Raw genomic sequence first — 21,629 nt, 5'->3', positions numbered from 1 at the left:
CAAAAAAACACATTAAAATCCTTTATTAACTGAGATCCTTTTTCATATCGCCTCATTCTGTCGGACAGCACGGACAAAGAACAGACATGACAAGGAGTGGTCCCAAGGCTGCAGGCCAGAAATAATAATCTGTAATAAATAGGCCATTCTCAGGTCCATAGTGCGTTTCTGCGGTTGCACAATCCCTCCGCCCTCCTGTGAGACTTGTGCTCACATGAGGCCCCGTCAGACACAGGCTGCATTCAAAGCCGTCTTAAAGCCAAACACCGAGTGTGTGGGTTTATTGTGTTTGGAGTAGTCGGTTGAGAACGTAACCTACTCCTGGTGAAATGTACAGATACACATTTGGAGAGATAGGGTCAATTGCGCAACAATGGCTACATTTTGTAAACATGTTTGAGCCGAGCATGGACAAGTCCAAAACAATAAGTGCTACAGCAATTATTGTGTTGAAATTGTCTTGTTGCAACACTACAGAGTTCCAAATCGCCTTTGGAAGCAACATCTGAACAAGAGCCTTTTGTCTGGAATATCATCAAATTGATTTTACTAAAGTGTTGCTGAAGATCCTTTGCTGTTTGGGCTTGATGGTACACCATCGCACAATCCAAGCTGTAATTGTTTTCTTGAGCTGGAACCTTGAACAGCCCTAACCTCACCTGAACACCATCAACACCTGTGCAATGAATTATATCACCATCTGCAAACCAGGTCTAATCACCCAACATCAGTGTCCGACCCAATAAATGATCTTCTGCCCTAATCAAAACCAATCCCAAGTCATCGTTCTAACATTTATTGGCAGTTACAGAAGCAAATTGGGGACAAACTCCATATTGAAAAGTCGGTGTCCAACTGTCATTATACTGAACAGGTGTCAACAGATAATGTAGTGTACATACATACCTGCATATATACAGACAGACAGACAGACAGGCAGACAAACAGACAGAGAGGCAGACAGACAGACAGACAGACAGACAGACAGACAGACAGACAGACAGACAGACAGACAGACAGAGAGGCACGCAGACTGAAATGCTGGTTGGCAGGCAGGCAGGCAGGCAGGCAGGCAGGCAGGCAGGCAGGCAGGCAGGCAGGCAGGCAGGCAGGCAGGCAGGCAGGCAGGCAAGGCAAGGCAAGGCTGGTGAACTCCCAGTATTAGTGTCTCTATCCCCCTCTTCCCTCTCATTGTCACATTCTATTTACACAGTCTCTCTGCCTCTCCTCTCATAGTCACATTCTACATACACAGTCTCTCTGCCTTTCCTCTCATAGTCACAATCTACATACACAGTGTCTCTGCCTCTCCTCTCACTGTCACATTCTACATACACAGTGTCTCTGCCTCTCCTCTCACTGTCACATTCTACATACACAGTATCTCTGTCTCTCCTCTTCTAGTCTCGCCTCCCCTTCATCTCTCTGACACTCTCACTGCACAAGTGTCGCTCTACCCTTCACACACCCACCTTTTTATCTTGTCTGTCTCTTTCTCCATCTCTTCTCTCTCCCTCGGCCTGTTCCTTTGCCTGCGGGTGTGTTGGTTGGATAGGAGTATCAGACAGCAGTGTCAGAGACAACAACATCAGCACAGGAAGAGGGGGAAAAAAGTGGATTTTTTTTTCGTGATAAGAATAATGATCTCTTATTTTTTTCAAGAAGAACACAGAGCAGTTATAGCCTGAGGTATTTATTATTAACCTTGTTAACATTCTTCTCTGTCACCCATAGATTGCTCCCACCCAATCATCATTTTGGTAATACAATGAGTAATACAGTTCAATTTATTTATACCAATGTTTTAATTGTGAACATCATTCTGACTGCTCTGAAATACTATACAAGATGCACTTACATTGGGAGCATACTTCACTGATTTATCACTTTATAGATTAATCTAATCCACAGCACATCTCTGTGTCCGGTGCAGAGAGCAACAAGTGACGAGTAATTTGTTGCCATGAAACACACAAACACACACACACACATGTGAAAGGTGCTCTAATATCTCTAGATGAAGGCACGTAAACCCCATAGAAGGTCACAATAAGGCAGATTCACAGCATTTGGAGAACCACCTTGAAGGAGCCAGTCTGTTCCTGGGCAGGCTCTCTTTGAGGGCAGCCTCCATCTTTGCTCCAGCTTGTGAGCGAGGAGAGGTGAGGAAAAATGAGGAGAGAGAGCAAGTGGGAGGGTAGAACTTAACAATGCTAGCAGCATTGATAGACATCCCCAAAACATTCTCCTAGTGACCTTTTCCTCTGCAGACAGAGAGTGACAGATTCTCCCGGTCCTCAGAAATAAACTATCTGTTAAGATGTGACAGTTTTTGTTTCCATGTCTTTCCATTTGATCCAGTCTGCCAGCTACGATCCGACAGCAGACAACGCATGATGCAGCTGTAAGGACCATTCTCATTGTCCCAGAAGGAGTAAACAGTTCTTGTTCTACATTAATATTCAACTAAAACATGTAATTGTGACAACACATCCTACAACACAGTACAATGTTTTGAGCAGTTTTTGCATTGATTTGAAACAATGATATCACAGGTAATGAGACCAAAGTTAATTTTTCAGGCCTTTGCCCTACTGTCAGTCAGGACACCTTTGAAAGGCCAGATGTTTACACTTAGATGTTGATTGCACTTGATTCACTCAGATCGATGTTATAATACCTTGTTTTACACCCAGACATTCTTGGCCACTTTTACCTCCCAACCACGACAATTTCCCTGAGACCTCCAGCTCTATCCAGGCTCTGCCTTTGCATTCAAAGGTTCAATCCCTCAGCTTCGGTGTGAACTTGTTCACGGCACAGCTGCATCAGAGCAAACGGTGAACACACACACACACACACACACTCTGCACAGTCAAGGCTCCATCCTCTGTTCAGTACAGTACAGTGAGATTGTAATCATGTACACGTGCCTGGTGCAGCAGCTTTGCGCCGTCATGGGTGTATGTGCGTGTTGTGTGTGCGTGTTTCGTGTTTCGTTCCGTGTTAGGTGAGGGCGTACTCGAACGTCCCCTTCTCTAGGCCCTCTATTCCGTCCGCCCAGTTGGAGGAGGGCATACTGCTGTACGGGTCCAACAGGATCCTGAAACACCTGACGATGAGAAGCCCCAGGAAGACCATCAGCATCCCCACAAAGGCGAACGCCGTCTTCTGTTCCAGAGTCAGAGAGTGCGCCATCATGTCGTTCCCGCTCATGGCAACGAGGGAGTGGTTGGAGTGGATGCTGCACATGGTGAACCGGTAGCCTGACGCCTCATCTCTGCTCTGATGGGGTCAGTCGTTGAAGACCCAGCATGCTACCTGGCCAGGGATCACACGGACACATGGCTTTACTGTTCGGATGTATGTGCAGAGGAAGAAATCCTGTGGCACGTAACGATATCTTCCCTTTACATAGCAACAACATGGGTTCAATGCATGGCAGCGTTGCATATCGCACGTGACGTGGACAGTACTGTAAATTGCATGTAAGATGGCGTGAATGTCATTCACAGAGTTGTAACAGAGAGGGACACATGTGATGGGACCATGACCATGTAACATAGCGTAGATGAAGTAGCCCAGTAAGTTGTGGTTAAACGTACAGCATCAAATACCTCTCGAAACTGTCAGACTCTCTCTCTTTCTGTGCATTCCTCGATGTCGACAGACACCGAACACTGACACACGGACACATCAGCGTCTCTGCGCCACAATAATGTACAAATCATACAAATCAGAGGCTGTGTTGCATTCAGTCATGCTTCAGAAAAGCAGGAAAACATGCAGATGCAAATAACAGGGCATGCAGACAGCCCCTCTACCTGTTGCTTAGGAGCGAAAGCCTGTCAGAGTGTATAATTCCATAATCCCGTCAGACGAGAAGTCGATGAAGATTGACGGCACATGAGAACAGAAGTGATGTTGTTACAGCAACCGGATGATCTTCCAGCCCTCCCAAACCCTCTGTCTCCGCAAGCAGCAGGTGGCTGGAAACAGAATGAGGGGGGCAGGAGAGAAGGGAGAGGGGAGGTACGTCTGTGGAGAGGGGAGAGTGAAAGAGAGAGAGAGGTAAGGTACAGAGAGAGCGAGGCACACGTATGAGCGAGAGAGAGCGAGAGAGAGAAAGAGAGGTAGAGAGAGGTAGAAAGAGCAAGAGAGAGAGAGAGAGAGAAGCAGACAGGCTGTGTTGATCTGTGCTACAAAGATGGTGCGAGAGGCAAGAGCAGGAAGCTCACCATCATTCTGGTCACATCCTCATAAACCTGTTGCTGCTCTCGACAGGAGAATGCGAAACTCATTGGCTGACCATAGTCCTGCTATAGGAGACAGGAAACCAACCACAGATCCAAAGGCAAAAAATTGAAGAGAGAGAGAGAAGTGGAAGGAGATGGAAAGATGAGAGAGATAGAAACACGTGGCAGCCAGGCTTCCACTTGTTCTCTTTTCATGCTCCCTCGCTTGCTGCCTCCTCTTTATCATCATTATTCCTCTTGGTCTCTCCATCTGAAAGGCACGCATGCAGGCTCTCGCTGCATGGCAACCACTTGTTAGGCTGCCGTTTTAGTCATTCACAACATTCCTCTCAACCACAGGAGGAGCAAGAGGGCAACAGTGCACAGCAACAACCATCCTCCTCCTTCTCATTATTTTCCTCTACCTCCCCTTAATCTTGTTTATTCGGCGTTTCGGATAATGACTCGCTAAAATGTGACAGAAGTACTACGTCTTTTCCAGGAAGAAGAATGCTGACTTTTTGATCCTGGGCAGGAAGTGTCTCGTAGGCATCTTGTTTCACTGAAGCAACATCCACTCAGCTGGGTTTTATGATGTGTCTTCTAATTGATGCTGGTGGATCTGTTCAAATTCAATTAGCCCCTCTATTTAAAGCCTCGTCACCGCTCACTTCCTGCACGTCCTGAGAAAATGAGAGGAGGGCTTCAAATGAACCTTGACCCTTGTGTGGTAAACTAAAGAAAGCTTCACGGTGGACAGTCTGCAAATCAATTGCATTACCACTGCATTATACTGAGAGGTTGCAGGCAGCAAGGTTGCAATTCAGTTGCATATTATGATTTCATCACTGTAAAAAATCAATCAAATTAAATTAGCTGGTTTATTAATCTGGAATTGTGTGTAAATACTATTGAATTTCAACGTATGAAAGCACCTTAATTTCCCTCAATTTTTTGTTGTTGCTAGAAACAATAAAACAAATTTGTAACACAGTGACAATTTAAGTGTTTCGGCCATGTGTGTTCCCATAAATAATAATTTACTTAAACGGTATTCAGTGTTTCCCACAGATTAGAGATCTATTGTGGCGGGGAGGGGTGGGGGTTGTCAGACCGAGGGGGGGGGGGGGGGAATAATTCCTTCGTTAATAATTCGTTATACAGTTAATTTGTTAATAATTTGTAACATTAAATATTAATCCAAAATGATTCACACCTTCACAAATTAACAACAACTAACATATCATTTCTGCATTATGCATGTAGCAACGCTAGTGCTAAACAACTATTTAACTGGTCGGCTCCATGACGCCGAGTAAGTAGCTAGCTCTTGAGACTTCTCACCAAAAGAACAAAGGGGAAACTTCGAGTACTGTAAGTCGCTCTGGATAAGAGCGTCTGCTAAATGACTAAATGTGAGTAAGGTACCTAGCGAAAAGTAGCCTCAACTTTCCTCGACTTTTAGCTACGGCACTAATGCTGAAGGCTCGCTGATGTAGCTGTCGGTCTTACTAGAACGGCGTATGTATCCATTGTTGCTAACGTGTGCTGACGTTGTGACTGTGTGCATTTGTGGGAAAGACGCATGAGTGACAGAGAGACGGAGGGAGAGCAGGGGAAAGGAAATGCAGCTGAACGAATACGCTGCGTGTTTTAACCTAAATAGCGATAAAAAAATGTTTTACGAAACGCAATGTGTGGCGGCCGATGTTGATTCTGTGGCGCACCGCCACAAATTAGTGTATGTGTGGGAAACACTGGTATTTGCTCTGACAAAGTAAACAGCAGACTACTTTTTATTATTATTTATCTGATGTGTCTTTCCTTGCAGGACAGGTTTCCATCAGTCTTTAGTACGCCAGTCTGCATACTAAAGACTGGGGTCTGTCTGCAGTTTTTGTTCCAGATAACTGAATTCCATCGAATCCACAGCAGGGCAATGAGATAGACTTGGCAATAGATCAGATGTTAAACAATAACACTGAGAATTGCGAAACAATTATTCCATCTAATCCTTTTAATCTTTTTGTACACTTTCTTTGAAGTTTAACAGAATCCACACTCACTCCCCCCCCCCCCCCCAAACCCACACACACCCATAGGAAACAATGCATTATAATAACATTAATGTTATGATTTTTTAATCAATGGTAACACAGTAGTTATATCAAATGGGCATGATACACTGTTTAGTTAAATAAGTGCAGCCTCTCTCCATCTTCTCTTTCTCTTCTTCATCTTTCAGAACTAATTTAGCTAAAGCTTTCTATTCCCTGGAGAACATCAATATCTTGAACTTTATACTAAGACACTCTGATCTGTTTTGTGATAAATCTAATAACATTTTAGCTGGACTGGTTCCCAGGGAACCATTAAAGAGAGGGCTGAAGAAATCGTTATTGACTCAGGGAGAAATAAGGTGCATAGTGACTTAGTTTGTTGATTTTACAACTTGAGCCATGGTGAGACATCATAACTTATGTGTTATGGATGATATATATAAGTGATCTGTTATATTTTTCATTATGAATTTGAGTTTTGATGGGTTGACTCGAACCAAAATACTGTAACTAATATTAGTAATACTGTAGGCTGCTGTAACTAATCCTTCTGATCTTCTGCTGTATACTCAATATACACTATTTGTACCAACGTCACTTTGAATAGAAATTTCAGCTATGTCACTTACATTTTAAGAAAAATCTACAAGAAATTATTGTAGAAGAGATGATTCTAAATAAACATGAATATAGTCCCTGATTTACTGAGGTAAAGCAACGACTCAAGGCACAAAGTGTTAATGACAGTGACACTTGAACAATGAACATAGACGGTTTATCCGTTTGTTATTAAATGAGGGGATCCTACCGACCATGAGCTTTTTGTAAGTTAATAGACATAGACACTCGTGATTTTAGAAGCTGGACAGCGCTGACCATCACTTTATCTACCCAACATCAGTTCTCGCGTGAGCTACTCCAAGCACGCGGGAAGGCAGTAGCAGAATAAACTGCGCAGTGAAAAGGCCGGGGGAATCCGAATATTCTTTTTGCTAGCTAACTAGCTTACAACAAACCGATTATGGCTGATATTATTCCGGAGGCCGAGGATAAACCAGAGGAAATCGCTGCACCAGTTGAAGCTGAAACCGAAGAGCTTTGTGAAGATGGCACCAATGGCGTAAAAACGTAATTAAAACGTTTCATTGTTCTGTGTGCATCAGACATTGCCAATCCGTGCCGCAGTCGCAGGCTAAAATGGACACTTGGTAGTTTTTTTTTTTTTTTACCTCCAACTTAACCCAAAGCTACCTAGCCAACCAATAAAATAGTACCGTGCTACAAAATTGCTCGGTTAGGCTACTTCTATCTGCACTTTAGTGTTCTGGTATTGCTCCAGTATGTGCACTTTATTTTCTCTAGCGAACGTTAGCTAAATGTCTTGCTATGTCGCGGTTAATTAGCTAGCATGCTAACCTACGGTACTTAGCGACTTAAATGAACTGTTTTTTTTTTGCGGTACACAATGCATTGGATCGTGTATTAATTTAACTGATTACGTACTTATTGAGCCACTAAGCACTAGCAATAATTTGTCTACATGAAGGCTTGCTAGATTTGTACAGTTAGCAAGGCCGTTTCAAACCTGCTATGTACACAACACTAGCTACTAGAAAACTAGTGAACGTAGTCATTAGCTACCCTTACCCTAACCCATTACGGGAGTTCTAATATAAACAAAAGTGGCGTCATATCCTGAATTACTATCCTCGATCCATGTAGATGGATACACTAGCTTCACTTGTGTAGCGAGTACATCTGTGGCCGGTTTACTTGTGTTGACAAGATTGTTAATTGTTTTCTAGAGAATCCGAAGAAGCCGAAGCTCCCGAAACTCCCCAAGAGAAGTCTGAGCTAAAAGAGAAGCCGGCTGGGAACAGAAGAGGAAATCGTTTTCATCCCTACAAAGACAAACATGGTGGCGGAGCAGACAAGAAAGGCACTCAGAGAAACCGGGTGTTCATTAGCAATATCCCCTATGATATGAAGTGGCAGGCTATTAAAGACCTAATGCGGGAGAAAGGTAATTTTGCTTGAGGTTAAGACCCCCCCTCCTCTCACTCCCTCCAGCAGAAGGGGAACTCTTATCTATCACTTTACCAGATCAGTTCTAAGTAATTCTGCTTCTCAACTGCCTTTGGAGATACTTAGTGCTGATGTTGGTGTCAAGCAGAACAGTGAGACATTTGGATTCATTACAATGTTTCTTATGGGTTGATGTTAATTTAGTTTGGACTGATGAGTCTTCAAAATTGTGAGATGGGTAAAGATTTTATTAGTTGTAATGCTTATTAGGTTAATGGTATTGACAGCTCCAAAAATGTAACCTCAGTTCAGTAGTTGTTTTGACTTGAATCTGATTCTGTTGCATCAGTTGCAAGGTGACACATGATTGTATGAATGAAAACATTGTCTTATGCACTTCCTTTTCGAATGATTTGGTTCAAGCTACTCACGAGACTATTGATTGGTGAGACGACATCTTCAAATGTTGAATTGTCATGATTGGGATCTTGTTGACTTACACTGACCTGATCATTGAAGTCTTTTGAATTTCCCAGGTTGAACGTAGCTGTTTTTTCTCTTTGGCCTTGGTCAATGGTTGTCTCAGTAACTGCCCAGAAAGTGATGGTGTTGTTGGTGGGATGTTGTCTGGGCAGACTGTTGATCAATAATTGGACTTCTTCATCTGTAGCGGCGTAGCCAAGGCCAACGGTGACCGTGACGACTGGTGATTTAAATGCCTTGTTCTCTTGGTATTTTTCCTTTGTATGTCTCATGTAGTTGGTGAGGTTACATACGTGGAGCTCTTTAAGGATGCGGAAGGAAAGTCAAGGGTAAGTGACGTGGACAACTGCACAAGGTTTTAAATGCCCTCTGCAGTCTCTTACTTATTGAGGTAACGATCCTCTGGGTCGCTTCTATGCTACCTGTGTTACTGAACTGGAGATGGGTTGTGGTTAGAGCCTGATAGAGGTGTAGATTGATATTAATTAGCAAGGGGATGACTTGTTGATTTTGGAAAACTAACTTATTTGACAGCACACTTTTGGTTAAGTTGTTGCAGTTTTCAACTGGTTTTCTAAGTTTGGCTGTTTGACCATTTTAGTGTAAATGTGGATTTTGTTATTTGCCACTGATTAACATTGACCTTTTGTCTCTAAATCTGACATCCCTATTGTTACAATGACACAATTCTCTCTTCAAAGGAACAACATACTGATTTTTATTTAAAATATTGTAGAAGTATTTTTAAAACCAATAATACCATAACTTGCTTCTTTCTCCAGATGGTATAATCCACACTTCAATGTACTTGTGTACCCAATATATATGATGCCAAAATCTAAAACTTGAAAAAGTTCAAACATAAATGTAGATTTTTTTTTTCCTTCTCAGTATTATTTTCTTTTCAATTTACATTTTAAAACACAAGATGCTTACTGAACCAAAACTCAGTTAAAACAAGGTTGATATAACCTTGGTCATATTCAAAATATGTTATGACTCCATTTTGGTTTGAATTAGTGGAGTCATGGTTAATTGGCCAAAGATTCAAACACTGTAAATCCTAACAGATTCTGAATTCCCAGATGGGCAGATGTGTAAGAATAGAAATGTACTGAAATATTAATTGTTATCTCAATGTTATTTCCTCTATTGTGGATGTTTTACTCTGGACCTGTGGCTGGTGAATCTTTAGGGTTGTGGGTAAGAAGTTATTTTGTAATCTAAACTACTTTTAGTCTCTAATTTACACCAACGGACTGCTGTCACTGAATATTTTCCCTGCCCCTGTTCTCAGTGTTGTGGAGTTTAAAGATGAGGAGTTTGTCAAGAAGGCCATTGAAGTCATGAACAAGCATGATCTGAACGGAAGACCCCTCAACATCAAGGAGGTAAGAAAAGCTGTGAAAAGGCTCGGTTCAAAACCAAACTGTCTCTTAAATGTTGTGGTTGTGAGCCTGTTGCTTGTCTGCGGTAGGACCCCGATGGGGAGCATGCGCGCCGCGTGCTGCAGCGCACCGGGGGCATGTACCCAGGGGCCCGGGGGCAGGATGGAGGACCAGGGGGGATCAACCTGCCTCCTTCCATAGCCAACAACCCCAACATCCCCCCTGAAGTCATCAATCTACTACACGCCGGAAGACTGGGCACCACAGTGTTTGTGGCCAACGTGAGCGTTCACATTCCACATCTTAACGACCTGAACACTCAACTGATGTGTGGAGACACTGTGTGTGTTGATGCCTTGACTCTCCCCGTCAGCTGGACTTCAAGGTGGGCTGGAAGAAGCTGAAGGAGGTGTTTGTCATGGCGGGGACGGTGAAGAGAGCTGACGTGAAGGAGGATAAGGACGGCAAGAGCAGAGGGATGGGGACCGTCACCTTCGAGCAGCCCTTAGAGGCTGTACAAGCCATCTGTATCCTTCACTACCCTAAAACACACACGCACACTCTCAACACGCACACTCTCAACACACACACACACTCTCAACACACACATAGGTCATGCCTAAACTGAGATTTTGGCGGGTACAATGTATATATTGTTTATATACAGCAGATTTCCTCCTTGACGGACCCCCTTAGCCATGTTTAACGGGCAGATGTTATTCGACAGACAAATGCATGTCAAAATTGTAAGTATTTTTGGTTTAGTGTTTTTTTCTTGCCCTGTGATATGTTAAAACTAGTTGTTTGATGTTTTGTTCCTTGTGCTCTTTCTGTCAGGATGACAAGTCCCTCCCTCCGGATGATTTCCGTCCAGTTGAGAAAGCGCCTCAGTTGCCGAGTAAGTACTAACTCCATGCTCCCACAAGTTACATTTAACTGCAGTTGAACAGGGTTTCCCAAGGGTCTTTAGAACTGCTGCTTTTTTCATCAAGGCCTTGCCCATTTTTGTAAATTGACATGTCATTGAAAGGGCTTGAATTTATATATTTCGTGCAATAATATAAATGTGATGTGCTTTGTTAGAGACCCATGCAGTCTGTCGTCATAGTAACGGCACAATTGACAGGCGTTCTTATGTTCATGCCTCAGTTTCATTGTTGTCTTTGAGCTTCTGTAAAGCCTGCTAGTTCTCATTTATAAAATTCTCAATGTCGTAACAGTAGTTAACCTTGATCCTTGTCGCAAACTCTGCTGTGTTTGGTCATTTTAATGTGAGGGAATTGGGCCTGGAGAGTCCTTGAATCTGGTGTTTTAAGAAGGTGTGGGAACCCAGCTTATAGTTTAATAGACTGCAGGCTACCAATGGCCAGATTGCTGTATCCCATTTTATCTAATGTATGCTGATTGGTGCAAGTTCACAGTATCCTCGCTCTCTCTCTTGCTCTCTCTCGCTCTCTCTCTCTGTCTCTCTCGTGTTTGAAGGGGGTCTTGGAGGCATCGGTATGGGTCTAGGGCCAGGAGGCCAGCCAATCAACGCTAACCGTCTGAGTGGAGGAGGGGCCATGGGCTCCATGGGGACTGGAGGTAAGTGGAGGCCTCTCTCTCTCTCTCTGTGTCTCTCTCTCTCTCACTCTCTCTGCCCAACAACCAGGAACCTGACATGGAACGCTGTTAGAATTCAACTTTCCAGTCGAGGCAAATTATTGGGGAACAGACATGCACTGTGTTGCCTTATTGTACAATAATCTGTTTAGGACAATAAAATTATACAAAGGGTTCATTTTGGTTTGGTAAGATATCCGTACCAACCATTGATTATTTAAATCGGCAAACTCGTTCTCAGTTACTGTTTAAACCACTACTGCCACCAGAGTTGAGGCATTCTGACCTGGTTCACTCTGACCTGTTGCAGTCTGAATGTGGGTCTGCCTGATAAGATAGCCCCTGATCTGTTAGAAGGGGCAGTTAAAAATCCACACACCCTGGCTGTTTCCCAGCAACTATGTTTGACAGATTGTCCATTCTGAGAAATGGCAATCACTCACTAACACTAATGTTCATTCACTACCATCTAAAAGGCCTAAATGAGCAATATGTGTTCTCTGCTGTCCTTACCCTAGGTATGGATGGACCTGGGTATGGAGGAATGAACAGACTAGGAGGAGGAGGAGGTGGAGGTAAGCTTTTAACTCAACTTTCCTGCAATAACAACTCACAGTAGAATAGCCAGTAAACAATCTGATCCCTTCCTTGTGCCAGGCGGGGGCGGGGGATTCGGCGGTATGGACAGCATGGGCAACATGGGTGGCTTCGGTGGCAGAGACATGGCGCCCATGGGCAGGATGGGAGGTAAGCTTTAGCCCTACGCCAGCTGGCACACACACACACACAGAGCTTGCTACTCAGGCGTCTAGACTGGGGCTTTCTGGGTGGAGAGGCAGCCAGGTGTATTTCATGGCATCTCCCCGACAGACATGTTCCGCTCGGGGATCGGAGGGATGGACAGGGACTTCGGCCGCAGCGACATGTCCATGAGCCGAGGGTTCGGGGATTCGTTCGGGGGAATGGGTGAGTGATTCACGGGATTCGTTCGGGGGAATGGGTGAGTGTTTCAGGGGATTCGTTCGGGGGAATGGGTGAGTGATTCAGGGGATTTGTTCGGGGGAATGGGTGAGTGATTCAGGGGATTCGTTCGGGGGAATGGGTGAGTGAATCAGGGGATTCGTTCGGGGGGGAATGGGTGAGTGATTCACGGACACGCCTGCGCATGCCTCGTGTTGCCACTCCATATCCATTCAGAGACCTTCAGCATGACCAGGACACTCGCCCCTGAGCCCAGCGCATGCTGCAGCTCTGGCGTTTGGATACTGAAGATGGATTTTACTCAATTTCTATTGTGCCTGATTGGTCTTGCAGTGTTGGTGTGTTGCGGTTTTTGTCTAGTCATCAGTGAGTGTGTGTGTGTGATTGGTGTGTCTTCTCTCCTTCAGGAGGAGGTGGCTTTGGAGGCATGGGCAATGCTGGCATGGGCCCCATGGGGTCTGGATTAGGTACACTAACAATCATTTCATCCATATCCCCCTCATGGCTGTGCTTGTTTTAGTAATACTCAGTGTGTATCCAAGTGCTGGGGATGAGTCAGGGGCCGGCTGTCAGACTGCTCATTTAAGGTGTGCGTGTGTGTGTGTTCCACAGGTGGAGGAATGGGCAGCCTGTCCATGGACCGCATGGGCTCCAGCTTTGACCGAATGGGTGGAGGTATGGACATGAGCCGTGGGTTTGGAGGCTACGGGGGAGGTGGAGGAGCTGGGCACATGGGGGGAGGCATGTCTGACAGAGGTGGAGGAGCCAAGGGGGGATGCCAGATCTTTGTACGAAATGTGAGTACACAACGAAAGATCTGATAAGGATGTTATTGTTTCCTACTTTGCCCCTAATGCCTTGCGTGTTGTGCTTTGCAGCTGTCATATGACTTGACTTGGCAGAAGCTGAAGGAGAAGTTTGGTCACTGTGGTAGGATTCCTGTTTACTTCCTGTATCTTGGACTGATTTATACCATTGAGATTTACATTACATTTAGTAGAAGCTCTTATCCACAGTGACTTGCAGTAATTATAGGGACATTCACCCGAGGACACAAAGTTTTTTTTTTCACAGCCTGGAATCGAACCGTCAACCTTGTGATTGGGAGCCCGATTCCCTAACCGCTCAGCCATCTGACACCCACATGCATCTCTGCCATTTGTGTAGCAGTATTAGGTTATGACACACCCAATCTCAGGTGTGTCCTGATGTGTCCTGCAGGTCAGGTGATGTTTGCCGAGATCAAGATGGAGAACGGGAAATCGAAGGGTTGTGGGACGGTGAGGTTCGACTCTCCAGAGAGCGCCGAGCAGGCTTGCAGGATGATGAATGGAACCAAGATCAACGGGCGGGAGGTGGATGTTCGTATAGACCGCAACGCTTAGTAAATACCTGTAATAGTAGACCTGTACTCCCACACCCACTGTAAACCGTATCGCCATTGCGCTTTTGTTTTGTTTTAAAAACACACATTTTCCATATCTCCACTGTTTCCACCGTTTTGCAACTGGATATGCACAATGTTGTTTGTATGCCATAACTCTTTTTTTTTTTTTTTTTTTTACCCCTTTTTTCATTTGTGGGTTAGTTTATTTGAATGAATAAACTTTTTAATTTTTACATTATGTGGTGGTGGTTTTATTAATGGACAAATACCATCACTCTTTTTTTGTACCTTTGTCAGCCCTCAAATGGCACATTTATTTGGTACAAATAGAGCTGAAACTCAACCGCACCAGTTAACAAAACAGTCCACCAGTGTTCTCTAACTCATGCTGTACAGATGGGCTCTAGTACCTACCTGAAACCAAGCTGATGAGAACTGTCACAAAGTAAAAACAAGTGGAAACTTTTGGGATACTTCTATTTATGGCTTTCTTTCCTCTTGGGCAACACAACGTGCTCATAAATGCTTATCAGCACCGCCTACCCAATTATCCCCTGTCCCTGTTGTAGTGAAGACAAGATAAGGCCATGAGTCATGTCCTAAAATAGACACTTTTATTTTCTTATGTCGGTAGATGGGACTGAGGAAAACTTCCAATATTCTACTGGATCCTAGTTATTGTCTTGTATTATTCCATTCCTTTTATTCCAAGAAGCATCCAATTGGTTGAGAATAGGATCTTGTGGATCACAGGAATTGACAAGTGCTGTCCTGGGATGATTTTAAAGAGTAATAGTACCAACTTGAGTCCTGTTCCTGCAGTTAAGAATGGCTGCCTTGGAACAAACTCAGACCGAGGCTATGTGCCCTCCTTATATGACTTGGATGAGTACGTGGTCAGTCTGAGAACACAGGGGCCAGTTGAGCTCCTGGTCTCCCAGGTGCTGTCAGTCACTGCACAGTCTGACGGGGTTATTCCCGATAATTCCTAGTTCGTACAGGATGGCGAGGGTGGCAAAGATGACGTAGCAGAAGAGAGAGACCAGTCCCAGCTTCCAGTCCAGCTTCCAGCCGTTGACGTGAATGGCCACGAAGAGGAAGACTATGGAGATGAGGAGCGTGGCGGAGATGAACACCAGGCCCGTGCTGTTGACCTGCACCGGATTCTCTGTGTCCACAAACACTGTCTTGATGAACCAGGGCAGGCCCAGACACAGCATGTCAAAGACATTGGAGCCCACGATGTTGGACATGGCCATGTCTGCCTTCCCTGAGGAACACAGGAACACATGTTTAGCTGAAGGACAATTTCCAACTAAAAAGGACCTTAACACTTGTGCTATCTTCGGGTTATTGTGACCCACTGTCGTGTTGCGGCAACTTTACCTCATACAAAAACAAAGTGAAACATTTTCTTTTAACCGTCGCGCTGTCTCAAACCCCCCACAGCACGACGGTTAAAATAAAATGCTTTATTTGTTTTTGTCTTGGGCAAAGTTGAACACAACGATGGGTCGTTGTGAACCTTCGGGTCATTGTTAAACACCTTTCAATTAACCATCCACGTTCTTTAACACATCCAAGTTGCCTCAGATGTATTGGTCAGCTAGTTTCCACCAGAAAAACACAATCTGACTAGGTGGTACAGAGCCTGTCTGTATGTTCCCGTGGATCCCTCTTAGCCAAATGAGTCACAATAATGAAGCTTTCTCTGGCCACTGTTTTGATTTGAGCTTAATTATAACACTGGGAAAGAATGTGTTTTCCTGATTTAAGTCAAACAAATTATGGCTGTTAAACATACCTTCTCGGGCCACCATTACACTGGCCACTGTGTCGGGAATACTGGTTCCAGCTGCCAGTAAAGTCAGACCCATTACTGTGTCTGGGATTCCCAGGGTCTCTCCTGCTCACACAGATACACAAGGCAAGGGGACAAATCATTTCATGGTAGTCCACGATCAAAATACACTGTGCATTGTAAATAATTTAGGAGTCAAAACTTGAGTAGAGACATCATTTCCTTAAAATCTTCTTCTGTTTTCCTGCTAACGTTAGAAAGGGCAAAACATCTGGATCACTGTATATTTCAGCTATTACATTACCACTGGGCTTAACTTCTAACCTACCAGTTAGGGACCGTTGTTTTTGACGACCCGATTCCCCCCCTTCCTCTTGCACAAGCGCTGAGGCATGTTGTGCACCTCTGACCATGTAGGAGAAACCAGATGCTATAACAATTATGAAACATGGATGTCCTCATTGACTGCCTGTTCTCATGAGACTGGGGTTCAGGACTGGTACTACCTGCTTCCCTCCCCCTCTCCTCCAGAGCCTGCTCTCCTACCGCTCTCCCATGTGATCCTTCCTGACGACTAGTGGATAATAATCCCATTATACTCCGCCGGGTCTACTATCGTCACATGATGAGCTTGGCCCTGCAGTCTGATCCGGGGTCAGATTAATGTGTTCCCCTCCTGGTGGTGAGAGTGGAGACTGGGGGAAGGTAGGCTGACTGGGGAACAGTGCCTGTGGGCTGTGTCCACCGTTGGCTCACATGATGCTGGTTGTGAGGTCTTTGAGGCAGGCCTTAATCCTTCCGTGGCTGTATGGGCCCTGCTCCTAAACACACGACTCACTGGAGCTCTACTAAGTCCTGAGGACATCGGCATCCTAGGAATGGGCCAGCAGACTGACATGTGATTCTACTCCACTATGAGTATGAAACATTTTGTCTCAAATGTAACCTAATGACATATACAGTATGCATGAACACAGCAAGTTGCATTGTTCGTTGCGAGTGCTTTTTGGTGTCTTGACAGGGAAGCTGTAGTCCACACATTCATTACTGTCTATTTATGTTGAGCTGTTAAATGACGATAGTCACATTATGTGACAAGTAGAGGCGCCGAAAGGTGAGAGGAATATATGATCACTTTTTATGCAGATCATGTGGCGCAACTACGCTTCATGAAAAAAATCTGTATTTACCAACAATGGTGACCATCCACACTAGTACGTATGTGAAGGCTGAGATCCAGACAGCACACATGAGGAATGTGATCATGAACCATTTCTTCCAGAACCTTTTCCGGCAATCTGGAATGGTCAGGAACAGCAGAACGATGATTGGCAGAGACAGAACCCAAAGGATCCGCTTCAGATCATTCTCTGGCATGGCAAACACACTCTTCGGTACTGGGGAAAACAAACACAGACATGATAGATTGCAGTGTCAAGTGTCGTTAAAAGGCAACAAATCCAAGACGATATGCTATCCTCAGTGTTGCACGTCACGTTTTTTCCGGAAACTACCTTCAGGGATCTCGTTGAGCCCATGCAGACTGAGGGAGAGGTTAGAGTAGCCAGAGTCATCCTGGAAGATCCCACTGTCGGTTCTGGAGCGACTGTGCACCCTCAGACTGGTGTCATCGCTCCAGCCTATCAGGGGCTGGGTCTCGTTGCGTTCGCCGTTCCCCTTGCCCAGACAGGTGCAACAGGGGCTGAACTTCCTGAGGACGTACTCACTGATGCGCAGGTCGAAACACAGCACGACAATATACAACCCGTAGACCAGCAGCAGACATGCCGCGTCGTACCTGGGACCAGACAGTACTAGTTAGGGAGTCAGATGGCTAAGCGGTTAGGGAATCGGACAAGTCATCTGAAGGTTGCCAGATCGATTCCTGGCCGTGGCAAATGAAGTTGTCTCCTTGGGCAAGGCACTTCACCCTACTTGCCTCGGGGGGAATGTCGCTGTACTTACTGTAAGTCGCTTTGGATATGAGCGTCTGCTAAATGACTAAATGTAAATGTAGTTATGACTGTCCTCAAAACTAACATTGATGGTTAGACAGAATTTGAGGAGGTTGGCATCCATGCTTGGTTCTAAAATATTTATGCAATGCCACTAACTGTGGTTTCGATACATGCATTATTCAGTAAGAATACTGTCAGGGTTTCATGAAAGATACTGAAAGTGGTAGTTGGCTATCTGTGAAATATCTTGACGGAAATGTTGAACCTACAGTGAGTTTCTATAAACAGCATTCTCTCGTAAAGTCTGCGTACTGTGGTCTGGGGATAGGATGTAGGTGACGTCAAATTTCTGTGGGTTTAAAGTTTTACCATCCATGGATTGAGGACATACAGTCATAACATAAATACACACATTCACTCACCAGTACACTTTGTTATCGGAAATGATGGCAATAACTGCAGAAACACTAATGCCGTATGCCAGGCAGTCTCTGAAGAGAGGCCAACAAGTCAGACGGCCCACCTTTGAAATAAAATAAGCCCTTTTATAACTTATAGTTTAAATATTAAAACATAGTGTACAAAGACACATGTTCACAGTGTGTGTGTGTGTGTGTGTGTGTGTGTGTGTGTGTGTGTGTGTGTGTGTGTGAGAGAGTGTGTGAGTGTGTGTGTGTGTGTGTGTGTGTGTGCGTACCACAGAAGTCAGGAGTCCACATGCGGCACAGATTCCAAGGAGGTTATAAACTGCTGATCCTACTATAGTGCTCACGCCGATGTCTCCTTTCGTCACAAAAACACCTGAGGAGCAAAATCAAACATACTGCTCATTTAATTTCACACTGGAAGTAATCTTGCCATGCCTGCAGTAGGAACCAGGTGGTATCATGTGACTGTTACCTAGAAAAGCAGTGACCAGTTCAGGCGCAGAACTCCCAGCAGCCATGAATGTGGCTCCCGCTACATCCTGAGACAGTCCCAGACCTGGCCAAGACAAACACAACTACACTGACTATCGAGCTCATGTACATTCAGGTCTGCATACACAAAAAAGACACACACACACACACACACACATGCACTCACAAACATGTAGATGCAGCATGTCACCTACGTTCACTGATGACTTCCAGAGAGGGTAAAAAGTAGTCATCACACACTATTGCAACAGCCAAAAGCATGTAGAAAATAATCATGAAATGAATGATTAGCCCTCCATCCTTTCTTTCCTGCAGAGTGAAAAAGCCTTCTGGAAACTCTGAGGACTGCGGTAAAATGCACTCCGTGTCATTCTCTGAAATAACAGCAAAACAACTTGTTAAAGTGATATAGCCAACAAATTATATGCAGACACTAGTTGGTACACAATGAGCTTATGAGTTGCAACAGAAGGAACAATGTTTCTATTCTGAAGGAGAATTAGACGGCAATTTCTTTCAATTGGTCATCCCGATGGGGTTATCACCCCATTGCAAACACTGTCACACTTTGATGAGGTTTATGTCATTAATTATTCACACTTGATCAAATATCCAGAAGATACGTAAAAGTACACTTACCCACAGCCCTGCGCACTCTCGAAGGACGTGAGTCGTGAGCTGTCTTTGCAGTGAATGATACAAAATGAACTGTGCAATACAAAACTATTACTAGCCCTAGAAAATAAGGTATGAAATCTCTTCTCGTCTTCTTGTGCACATCTGCAACTTTATACATTGTAATTTAGTATGAAACCGTTGAAAGCTATAAACTAGTCCTGCTAGTCATGAGACTGCCCTTTGCTAATCCAGTTAAAAATACAGTTAGAGTTTAAGATTCTTGTAACCCAGCATCTAACACTACACTGGGACTACAAATTGCATGAAACCGTATCGGGAAGGACAGCATCATTTAAGACTTTCCCAGAATGAGAGATCACGGGATGAAATTATTCCAGTTGAGCTCATGTTAGCCCGAAGTGCATTAGGTAACGAGTTCTAACCCCCAGTAAGAGGAGAGTCACAGGATTGGAAGATTAACATTCTGAATGAAATATTACACTCGTTTTCAATGAATCAACCCAGATTACAAGGGTCGTGAACAGAGATTATTAGGGTGTTCATATCTATATTAAAATTGAGCTAATCCAACTAGTTTGTGAAAAAGTAGGCCCAATAAATGCATGTCGGAGTAAACATGGAACGAAAACACTTTTGGGGTATATGTTTATTATCGTTCTGACAGGCTACACAAACGTTAATGACTATTTCCAACATTATATTATTATTTTTACAGCCTAGCATAGGCCTATTCAGGAGGAAGGCATACACATTTGATGGAAACGTTTCAGTAGGCCCATTAAACATGAACAACGTCAATGTATACATTTTAATTTAATACTCAATTTTTTATATAGGCTATTGTGTACAAGTTAGAGGTAGACTATTAATAGAACTACATTATTTTACAATTTTTCAGACCCCAAACCGTGTGTGTGACGTCAGTGGAGTCGGGAGATGTTGGGGCATGTCTAGGGAAATCCCTATTTGGAGTTGGCCTACCTAAGGTGACAGAAAACTACAGCATAACAGCGCGACATGTTTGCTAATGGTTGTGCATGAGCAGAGGGCCCTCCTGCAAAGTGGCCTTAACAGCGATGAAAACAAGGTAGGCCTATGAATTTAAATGTCTTTCGCGATTATGAGGCAAGAAATACCAAGTGCAGTTTAACACAGCCACATGTTCTACCTAATTGAAATAACTTATGTCGCTTTCTATTTGACTGTTTTATTGAGTCCAATCCCAATATCATAATATATGTATTCAAATTAGACTGACAATTATGGTCTGACTTTAAATTTCATTTGTGTAAGTGTAGGCTACTGTAACAGCACACTCATTATAACTTCCTTGGGCTTGACTCGCTGGACGAATCAAGATTGTTCTTTTAAGTAACATGATTTCCTCAGGGTGATGTAAAAAATAATTGGTGGCATCTCATGTCTGGAAGTTGAAGTCAGCAGTGGGCTAGACTCCTTGGTTATGGTGCCCCCGTGAGGTGGAAGTCCACAACATAGAAACTGCAATGTATAATCCATTACAAAGCATTTGTAAAAGTATCACGTAATTTAATAGGTTATTATTTACTTCTTTGATCTTTAGTATGAATTGTATGGAAGCAAATCAGTGACAATGTTTTGAATTTTAAAGGGCATTGAATACTTAATATTGGAACATCACCGAATTTGGTTTTCACCTCAACGTTTTGCCGTTGAATAAACCGAATTGCCGTTTTTTAACAGGATACTGGTTCTTTTTGTATGGACTTTTGTAAAGACATTGACTTTGATTGAGTGTAGCTAAACATATTGCAGCTGTGGTATGACATTCTTAGCTAGACCAGATCGCTCGTTATGGTTAAGACAGCTAGGAGAATGTCGCTGGCTCTGTTACCAACACACGTGTACGACTGCATAAACAAAACCCACTTCTGGAACTCCTCTGACCAGTAGGTGCCAGTATTGATCTATCTCGTGGAGTTTCAGTATAACTGTTTCCATGATAGATAGCTCCTGCATCGGCCAACTTTATGTCCACAACAATTTATTTTAGTAGTGGGCATGTTTTAAAAATAGATTGAGTGTATCAACACTAGCTTTCTGATATCTGTATGGCGCATGTTGTGTCTGAACGGAAATAAGCCCACCTCTTTTGTTGAGAAGTATGGTAT

At 43.9% G+C, this 21,629-nt stretch overlaps 3 protein-coding genes across 4 annotated transcripts; 1 reads left to right on the top strand and 2 right to left on the bottom strand.

Moving 5' to 3' along the window:
* Positions 1-2,845: 2,845 nt before the first annotated feature.
* ctxn2 (cortexin 2) lies at positions 2,846-3,252 on the bottom strand. The gene has a single exon (XM_047042593.1). The coding sequence runs from the start codon at positions 3,250-3,252 to the stop codon at positions 3,007-3,009; it is 246 nt and encodes an 81-aa protein (XP_046898549.1). The 3' UTR covers positions 2,846-3,006.
* Positions 3,253-7,214: 3,962 nt separating this feature from the next.
* myef2 (myelin expression factor 2) lies at positions 7,215-14,342 on the top strand. 2 transcript variants are annotated; one of them, XM_047042448.1, is made up of 17 exons: positions 7,216-7,423; positions 8,101-8,318; positions 9,080-9,132; positions 9,999-10,006; positions 10,101-10,194; positions 10,281-10,472; positions 10,565-10,718; positions 10,888-10,937; positions 11,029-11,089; positions 11,674-11,775; positions 12,312-12,368; positions 12,451-12,540; positions 12,664-12,759; positions 13,182-13,241; positions 13,387-13,571; positions 13,653-13,704; positions 13,996-14,342. In XM_047042448.1, exons 1-17 carry the CDS (start codon positions 7,317-7,319, stop codon positions 14,157-14,159), a joined length of 1,743 nt encoding a protein of 580 aa, XP_046898404.1. In that variant the 5' UTR covers positions 7,216-7,316; the 3' UTR covers positions 14,160-14,342. The 2 variants fall into 2 exon arrangements, with proteins under 2 accessions (XP_046898405.1, XP_046898404.1); XM_047042449.1 differs by lacking the exon at positions 13,182-13,241 and having other exon boundaries at positions 7,215-7,423.
* A 413-nt stretch (positions 14,343-14,755) lies between these two features.
* Positions 14,756-19,786, bottom strand: slc24a5 (solute carrier family 24 member 5). The gene is made up of 9 exons (XM_047042204.1): positions 19,480-19,786; positions 19,035-19,214; positions 18,821-18,904; positions 18,618-18,721; positions 18,343-18,443; positions 17,477-17,760; positions 17,153-17,359; positions 15,966-16,067; positions 14,756-15,431 (listed from the first exon to the last, which is right to left on the bottom strand). Exons 1-9 carry the CDS (start codon positions 19,634-19,636, stop codon positions 15,109-15,111), a joined length of 1,542 nt encoding a protein of 513 aa, XP_046898160.1. The 5' UTR covers positions 19,637-19,786; the 3' UTR covers positions 14,756-15,108.
* Positions 19,787-21,629: the final 1,843 nt, after the last annotated feature.

This window comes from Hypomesus transpacificus, chromosome 19 (genome assembly GCF_021917145.1).
Source record: "Hypomesus transpacificus isolate Combined female chromosome 19, fHypTra1, whole genome shotgun sequence".
Taxonomy (NCBI): domain Eukaryota; kingdom Metazoa; phylum Chordata; class Actinopteri; order Osmeriformes; family Osmeridae; genus Hypomesus; species Hypomesus transpacificus.
This window is presented reverse-complemented; position numbering and strand designations above follow the sequence as displayed.